The 9,101-nt window shown below is 40.7% G+C and overlaps 1 protein-coding gene across 1 annotated transcript; it reads left to right on the top strand.

Annotated features, from left to right (window-relative positions):
* Positions 1–1,976: 1,976 nt before the first annotated feature.
* plekha3 (pleckstrin homology domain containing, family A (phosphoinositide binding specific) member 3) lies at positions 1,977–8,812 on the top strand. Its single transcript, XM_079280356.1, has 8 exons — positions 1,977–2,196; positions 3,063–3,179; positions 3,269–3,418; positions 3,522–3,643; positions 3,840–3,944; positions 4,152–4,195; positions 5,378–5,472; positions 5,733–8,812. The coding sequence occupies exons 1-8, from the start codon at positions 2,157–2,159 to the stop codon at positions 5,840–5,842; spliced, it is 783 nt and encodes a 260-aa protein (XP_079136482.1). The 5' UTR covers positions 1,977–2,156; the 3' UTR covers positions 5,843–8,812.
* Positions 8,813–9,101: the final 289 nt, after the last annotated feature.

Raw genomic sequence — 9,101 nt, 5'->3', positions numbered from 1 at the left:
GCGCTTTAAGGCTGATTGGTCGAAACTGTGTAACGAAACGTCTGGAGCTCTACAACAGTTTTATTTGTCGTTTAACTGCAGATTGGATGGTCAAACAATAACCAGATGTTTGTCAGTAATTGAGATGCTCACCAGAGTCCACGCTTTGCCTCCTCATATCTCCTCTGTGCACCCCTCATCCTCATCCGTTTGGTTTACAAAATGGCTGCCACTAAAAAAACCACGATGGTCCAACCGTCTGTCTCTCGACCGTGGTCCTCTCCTCCCGATTGACGGTTTTGTCTCCGCCATCTTGTTTTTATTTTTTATGTTCTTGGTGGCCAAAACAAAAACGAGGAAATGTACTAATCATTGTTCGGTAACTGTTTTTAGTGCTATGTTTTTGGAGCGTTACGAGTATTTTCTAACATGTTACAATAAAAGATTGTAGTGTACAAATTCACATTTATAAAATATATATATATATATATATATATATAGATATATATGAGAAATGTATGTTCTAATGCAATAAAGAGAGATTAAGAATTATGAAGATTGGATCACTCTGATTATTATTTGTAGTTGATAATATTTCACTTGCTTGTGTAAAGTCTTCCTTCCTGTTTAACATGCTGCTCTCAGTCGGTTACTGTGTAACTGCTTTTTGAACTTTGAATTCATGGAACAAATATCCACCTGAAAAAATCACCCTTTCGTTAGATATTCGTTTTCCTGCCGTGGTTTCCTGTCATCCTTTCTTTGACCCACTTTGTTCTCTTTGTGATAAGTTTCGCCACTGAAAACTATTAGTCAACTTGTTCATCCATACAGTACAGTTTACAACAACCCTACATGACTATGTACAAATCACTAGCATAAGCAGAAAAACATTAGGTCGTAGCCTGTTTACTTGACTACGGCAGCAAAGAGGCATCGTTTGTGTTTTAACAGTTTGCGCATGAATTATCGACCCGGGAAGTCTGAAATCTGTGAATATCTTTCCCACTTTGACATACGAGGCTACATTAACTGTAAATGCTACCAAACCTTTTTCAAAAACCTTTTTGCAAAGCTGATTTACTTGCCCCTGAAAACATTGCATCAAGGAATAGACACAGGAGCCACCAGCTGCAGCTGCAGAGGATGAACCTGTGGAGTTTGAAACACGGTGTTCAGACGGAGATCATCGATCCTTTTCCATGATGAAATCAATATTTGTAAGTATTTCTTTGTAAGTTAGTGGTCCCTTAGGTTGTTTATATTTGGAAATTGTGAAGCTCTCAGTCACATTCTATTGTTTACATCTATAAAATCAAATAAAAGGCTGTCGTGTTTTGTGATTGTGAAGCCCTCTGAGGGAAACTAATGATTTGTGATATTGGGCTACACAAATAAAATTAAATTTCTTGCATTTTAACACCATGTCATATTTCAAAAATGTCAACTATGTAATATCCATACCCGTTCTGTCCAGTGAAAACCATGTATCTCCAAATTTGGTTGATTTTTAATCTATCTGAAGGATGAAGTATTATTTTTATGCATTTCTGATGATAAATACACAATTTAAAAATAAATAGCTTTACAAGAAGTAGTTAAAATGATCTAGTTGTAGATGCAAAATACACATTAATGCAGCAGTACTATTATATAAAAAAAAACATAAATAGTAAAACACTGAGAAGGAAGATTTTATTGCATAAAGACAACTTTTACTTTTCCTACTTTGAGTAATCTGCAGATAATTGTTGAGTACTTATCCTTTAAGTAAGGTTTTGAATAAAGGGCTTGGAGTATTTTCACAGTGTTGTATTAGTACTTTTACTTAAGTGAAGGATAGAATACTTCCTCCTCCACTCATATCCTAGTAGTAGCAGTGGTAGTAGTAGCACCTTACTTTCAGTCTCCTTGTGAAATGTCCCCACCAGCTTTCCGTAGAATAGCTGCTGTTTTGTTGACATTTTTTTAGCCTCCATCAGCTGACTGTCCACAAGTTCGCTGCCCAGTTCATGAACATCTTAGCACACACATACATACACACACACACATCAACATGACATTATCCTGCCAACACCTAAACGTCAGCCAGTTAGCTTGTTGCTACTGTTAGCCAGTCTGTCGAGCTACAGCGGGGGAAGCTAACAGGCTAATTTCAGCCGATGTAAAGTGCAGCCATGGAGGGGATTCTGTACAAATGGACGAACTACATGACGGGTGAGTCGTCTGTTTGTCTGTCTGTCCGACAGGTGTTTTAGAGAACAGTCTGTCTGCAGCCACAGTGACTGAATGATGAATGGTGGTGTTTGTGTTTTAGCTAGCAGTGCTAATGTCTAACAATCCTTCTCTAAACGGTCAAATGTAGGCACAGATATTCATGCACAGTCATTTCACTGCAGCTTATTTCAACATATATTTAAACCTGCAGCTCTTGCTAATGTGGCGTTATTTAATTATGCATTATAGCAATAACAAAGCAGCCCACGGTAACAGGGAGTATAGTGGCATCTGACCTCAATGATGGCAGCTCAGCATGTATAAATACTATTGATAGAAGACAACATATACACTGCTTGTGACTATAAACTGCTGCAGATCAATTCCAATACAAAATATATCAAGAAATAAAAACGGAAAAAAAGCACACCATTAAAAGGCCGTATAAAAAATATGCGAAAATGCAAGTTGGTAAAAACAGGATTTAAAAGCAGAAACAGTGTCAGCAGATCCAAAGTGAAAATTCCCCAATTTTTATTGCACTTAGTCAGGAAGTTAGTCTCGTTGACTCAACTGTGTCACATGATCTGTTGCTCAAATGGCCTCAGTGCAAAATGTAGAAACATTTAAATAAAGGGGAAGCAAACTACGTCAACATTAAGTTAATTTATCATTTCAACCGTGACAAACAACGAGGTCGACTCAGATATTACATTAAAGGGTGAGCAGGTTTATCACTGAACACCATAATATAATCATGAGTTGCAACCATAGAATCCACCATTTATGCAATATCTCTGCTTCTGGTGCATCAGTTACATTAAAGTGTTTACAGAGACAGACATTTGTTGCTCTTCTGTGTTCAGGCTGGCAGCCGCGCTGGTTCGTCTTAGAGAACGGAGTCATCTCTTACTATGACAGTGAGGACGACGTCGGCAAAGGAAGCAAAGGATCCATCAAGATGTCCGTGTGTGACATTAAAGGTCAGATTTCATTTGTCGTACACCTTCGCCCGTCCTCACTCGTGGTGCTAAACACGTCCACCAAACACCGTTTGTGTTTTATTTCTCAGTTCATCCGACGGATATAACGCGTCTGGAGTTGATCATCCCCGGCGAGCAGCATTTCTACGTCCGAGCTGTGAACGCCGCGGAGCGACAGAGGTGGCTGGTGGCTTTAGGCTCGTCCAAAGCTGGAACACTGGACAGTCACAAACACAAAGGTACACATCTGTCTGTCTGCCTCCTCTGGGTTGTTTCCTCTTTCTGTAGGAAAACACTTTTAACTGTGTGTGTGTGTGTGTGTGTGTGTGCGTGTGTTGCCAGGTCCAGACTGTCTGAAGACGAAGATGTCTGAACTTCGTCTGTACTGCGACCTCCTCGTCCAGCAAGTCCAAACCATCCAATCACAGCACACCTCTGACGCAGAGGATACGCCCACTTCTGAGGTAACGCGTCTTCTGTTAATCCCAAACTTTTGATTGTCACATCGTTATTTCCACGAAGTTCGACTCGTACCAAAACAAATATAGTACAAACAGAAAGGGTTCCATCTTACATCTACTGTCGGATGTTTTTATTCATCTTATGAGTGAGTGACGCAGTAACCACTGCAGGTTGTTTGTATTGTCTCCGTGTCTCCAGGCGTCTCTACTCAGTGCAACCTGTGCAACTTTCATCAGGACGTTGGAGGAGTGTATGACCCTCGCCAACCAGAGTATGACCCCCGACCTTCGGCCTCCTGAAAGGGTGATTCATGACACGCTTTCACACAAAAGCGTAGACATGAGACATTAGTGACCGTTGTCCTGCTCGTAGCTGAAGCCCGCGTCGTTTTTCACTTGTTTTTTGTTCCATGCAGATATGTTGTCGTTGCAGAATGGACATCCTTCATTGTTAAATACCGTCGTACAAATTAAAATGTATTCTCTTCTCTCTTTTTGTCCGCCTGCACAGATGAAGAGGTCAATCAGTCACCCTGGAACATACAGCTTTGACCGGTGAGTCAAAACACACGGTGCCGAGCCCGCTTCCCTCTACTTATAATGATAATAATAATAATAATAATAATAATAACTTAATTTTTAGCACTTTTCATGCACAGATGCAGCGCAAAGTGCCTTTCATAACAGGATCAAATGTTAATCAGCAACTTTAAAACAAAGAAATCATCAGAGACATCAGGATTTTATGCACTTTGACATCATACATGATATATAATATAACATCATAATGAATTACTGTTAACTTTGGCCTCCAGGAGGCAGCAACGCACATGATATTAAATCATTTGTGTCAGACAGCTTCACTTCTTTTTAAGGCTTTATTAAAACAAGTCAGTTGTTCATATGAACTTTGTTTTACAGGGCTCGTTACAGCATCTTTTACTAAATCATTTTCTTTGGAAGATCTGTCTGTGACGCTTCGGCAGTCAAATCAAGTAGAATATCCTCCAAAAGTACAGTTGTTTTAGTGAGAACCTCCCTCTGTGTGTATTAGTATCTCCACAGCTCAGCAAAGAAATTGGGAATTTGACTCATTTTACAGAAACTTTGGCAGATATCCACTTGATTCTTGCCTCGAAATTAACTTTTTTACACATTTTTGTACATAACGAGGACTGTGAGTTTCGTCCCACGTCATTTGCATTAAGAAGAGAAAGCATCAAGCAAAACATGTTACGATGTTCATTATGACACCTGAAAAAACGTTTTATTTATGTTATTTAAACAAAACTACTGGACAGGATCTGTCATAATGATGAGTTGTAATGTCACAAGAGGTAAAGAGCATGTTGAGGTGAATGAGGAACAGTGTGGTGCTGAATATAAGGCAGTAGACTTAACAAAGGCTTCAGAGGCGTTCTGCAGACACTTTGCAGCTCTTTCCATTCATCTCTGATAACTTTAATCTCTCAGAGAGAGAGAGAGAGTAAATGGTTTTACCTCCTCAGAGGAAGCAAACATCTCCCCCTTCCCCTGATCTTGCAGAATTAATAATCATCAAGTAGACACAATGCAGGATGTCTATGTGGTCCCAAACAACAGATGTAATGCATCGATGATCTCTGCTAGTGTATGCAACGTTAAATGAGGCAGCCAGAACAACAGTTACAAATGTCGACTGAGGCGAGAGCGTTTCCTTTTTGAGCTTTAATCATTTATTTCCGTTGTTTTTCTCAGGTTCGGCGTGCTAAAGGAGTACTTGAGTGGAGGTCAAAAGTCAACTCAGCGCAGGCACCGGACGTGCTCCGACAGCTGGCTTCATGATGCTGAACGTAAGACACGCCGCCTTATTCTATTGATGCAAAGGTGGGAGAAGTACTGACGTCTTTTATTTTGGTAAAAGTAGCAAAACCACAGCATAGAAGTGCTCTGTCTGGGACATGAATTCATACAGCAGGAGATATAGAAGAGGAGAGAGGAGCTCAGTGTATCCTAGCAAGTCCCACAGCAGTCGAGCTCGATAGCAGCCTGAACCATAACTGGTAACACACGTGTGTGTGTGTGTGTGTGTGTGTGTGTGTGTGTGTTATAGGTGTGCTGCCCAGTGTCAACGGAGACTCGTCCTCCATCCCAGAGGAGAGGGGACGCAGCGTGAGTCCAAAGACCACGCCCACTGACACAGACACTGACCTGTCCATCTGAAGACCAGACGGCAGCGTCGTCTTCGAGGGATGAGTTCACGTCTCCTCCAGGATTACCCTTCTTCTACTTTTTCTCTGACGTGAGCTGATCGCCAAACACGTGAACTTTGGAATCGTAACGATTGTTAGTTCTTTTTTTTTTTTTGAGTTTCCGTTGCACAGTACACACTGGAGACAACAGCACCTGAGACACGGTGAGTATTAAAGTACACGATGCTTTGAGCTGCTGAGGAACACACTCGTGGAGACGGTGGAAGGGATTGTGATCTGAAGCTCCAGTCCTGGACAAATGTGTGAATGAAAACGTTCCCGTTACAGCGGCTCACCTGGACCGTCGGAGTGGCGGCCAGGTGAGGACTGTGATTGTCGTAGGCAGCTCCCTGACGCAGCGCGAAGACCAATAACTGACCCGAGAATGTGCTGGAAAGGTTGTATTTTGGAGGTTGTGTTGTTCTGGCACAGTATTTTCTGCCTTTTTTTCCACATGCTCAAGAACTTGCCTCGCTTTTTTTCTTACCTTGGGAACTTGCCAAGCATCTTCTACATTCTTCTTTCAGGCCTCCGTAGTTGTGCTCGTCTGCTGAAAGCAAAGATAAAAAGAAGGACTGCGTCCCGCTTCCTGCTGGCTTCTTGAGTGTCGCTGTGGATGAAACCGTACTGATAAAATAAAATGGCGTCTCTGCAGGTTAAAGTACACTCCCAGTGTCAGATGCCAAAGTTTGCACAAACGTAATGACCAACATTAAACGTGCCATCACGCTTCTTTCCTACGAAGCTTCTCCTCAGTAGTTCAACTGGTCTAGATGTGAATGTGTGCAAGTTGCTGCCTTCTTATGTTTGTATTTGAGTGTTTTCTTGCCTTTTTCTTTTATTTTTTTTGCCAAATGGGACCCTGAAAAGACAGAAAGTACGGTGGCCCTGAGAGCTCAACTGCATCTCTAGAAAAGACAAAACACAAACAAATGAAGAGACAACACAGGTTTGTTCATTTGCTTTCTTTCGTTGCAGTGTGTTGAGCTCTCAGGGCCGTAAAGAAGGGCTTTATAAACGATCGAGTTCAGATGATGCCTTCTCTCTGCACACTTAACTTCAATGCTAACTTACTTTAGCATGTTTGTGCCACGTCTCAAACTGCCTCTACTCTTCCATCAGTGGAGCAACGAAAGCTCGTCTACGGTGGATTCAATTAGCATTAAATATTCAAATAAAACACATGGAGGGCGGAGGACAAATCAACCTTCAGGTAAAACATTTTAAATGATTAGCGAGAGAATCAGAGCAGTGGAAACAAACAGACACAACTCATGAATCTAGCTTCCTGTCTTGATAAAGCACCTTTTTAAAGGTGCAGTCAGTGATTCTTTTAGTCAAATCCAGCGAATATGTCCTCAGCTGTCTGTTGTGTGTGAGCGCTGAGAAGAACATCTGGCGTTCATACACACCCGGCTCTACATGTGAGATTATTCCAGCCAATCGGCAACAATGAGGCGTTTTGTGTGCTCGTGCACCGGACAGAGGAAAGTTCACGGCCGTGTGAAGAGACGGGCGGTGGGAGAGTTTGATGTTGATCCTGTTACCGACGGAGATGAACCGTGGTGTACTCCTTCACCTCTAAACTCTTTAGGAGACAGTTCACTCCTTCACAAAGGCCAAAAAACACGTTTATAGTGTGTTTGTATTTACCTTTTTAAGACACTTTAATATAAACATGTAAAAGATGTTTTGTCCTGGAGGGATTATGTCCACACGAACTGACCACAGCTGTCAAATCTATCCACCAATCAGATCGTTTCACGTTCAAACGGTTATTAAAGAGAATAAAGTTAAATTCAGTGTGTAGCTGTGGTTGTTTTTGCACTTTAGACTTAAAAACAATGTCCTTTTGGATGTCAGTGCTCTGGAGAAGGTACTGTGGTGGGTAACAGTGACGACGATTGTGAAACTGATATTAGTGTTTATTTTTGTTCAGTGTCTTATTTTGAAAGGGTGTTCTGGAGTTGCAGCAGCCTTACATGTGACGAGACTTCCTCCTTGTGTTCAGGATTTGTTATGAAAATAATTATTTATAACCGCATGGTAGGTCTATATTTAATCTTTATATTTCTTTTTTTACTTTATCAGATGATTTCATTTATACACAAACAGATTGATTTTGGAGTTAAAACCGTTAGAAGTAGTTAAGAACAGGTACAACTTAAATTGGTAAACAAAGATGAAACAAGAATAATACATTTAAATAGATCAAAAAACAAGTAGTCAGCTATTTAGAATGAGCATTTGCTATAAATTATCCCCAAATTAATACATTTTCTGATTTTTCCGCAACCTTTGAAGACGATATATGAATGATCACCTGTGTGAATGTTCTCTACACTGTTTTGGAAGTTTTAACACCCTTCATTGTGAGCTCATCTCGCTCGCTTTTAAAGGAACAGTTCAACGTTTTGGGCAATTTGCTTTAAGATTGACATCACTTTCTAATTATGTGTCTGCTAATTCATCTGTAATCTGTGTGGTTTGTCTGCAGACTAAACAAACGAGATGTAACGCGTGATCTTCATAGACTGGCTGGATTTTGTTCAGGGCCAGGCTAGCAGTTTCCCCCTGTTCCCAGTCTTTGTGCTAAGCTAACCATCCAGCTTCGTGTTGACAGTACAGACATGAGAGTGGTATCAATCAAAGTGGATAAACTCATTTTCCAAAATGTCAAAACTCTTCCTTTAAGTCAACACACACGGCTCTGCTTCTCGTTGAGCGGAAGACTCACTTTAACTCAACTGACTCATGTTGTCTTGAGGTGATGGCGGCCTGTTGGACAAACCAGCGGAGAGATTTTCATGCCTTAAGTGTCTCAACGTGTGTGGTTGTATCAGACTTTGCATTATATAAATAAAACAATATTTTAAAAGTGTATTTATGGGAGTTTGTTTGTTTGTTTAAAAGTGTTATTTTGTGTGTTAGGGACGTCCAACCTGCCATTAAGCATACATAAATGTGACTCTTTTATATAATAAAAATAATCAACTCTGTCTGTCAAAGACTGTTTTCTTTCTTGTTGATTCCGCTGCAAAGACATTTAGGTTCTTAACTTTAAACTGTCAGAATAAACTGTAATAACCTCACTGCAGTGAGCCTTCACTTCAACAGCACGACAGCAACAGTTTGTGCGTATTTGCCTCCAAAAACAGTTTCCTGCCTCACCTTCACTACGGACACAAGAGACGACAGATTCCAAATAAATGGAAAATAAAATAAATACA

The sequence above is a fragment of the Melanostigma gelatinosum genome, assembly GCF_949748355.1.
Source record: "Melanostigma gelatinosum genome assembly, chromosome: 12".
Lineage (NCBI taxonomy): Eukaryota > Metazoa > Chordata > Actinopteri > Perciformes > Zoarcidae > Melanostigma > Melanostigma gelatinosum.
This window is presented reverse-complemented; position numbering and strand designations above follow the sequence as displayed.

Coding starts and splice junctions, on each gene's coding strand:
- plekha3 (XM_079280356.1), top strand. CDS start 2,157: ATGGAGGGGATTCTGTACAAATGGACGAACTACATGACGG. Junction 4,196..5,377: donor GGAACATACAGCTTTGACCG/GTGAGTCAAAAC, acceptor TGTTTTTCTCAG/GTTCGGCGTGCTAAAGGAGT. Junction 5,473..5,732: donor CTGGCTTCATGATGCTGAAC/GTAAGACACGCC, acceptor TGTGTGTTATAG/GTGTGCTGCCCAGTGTCAAC.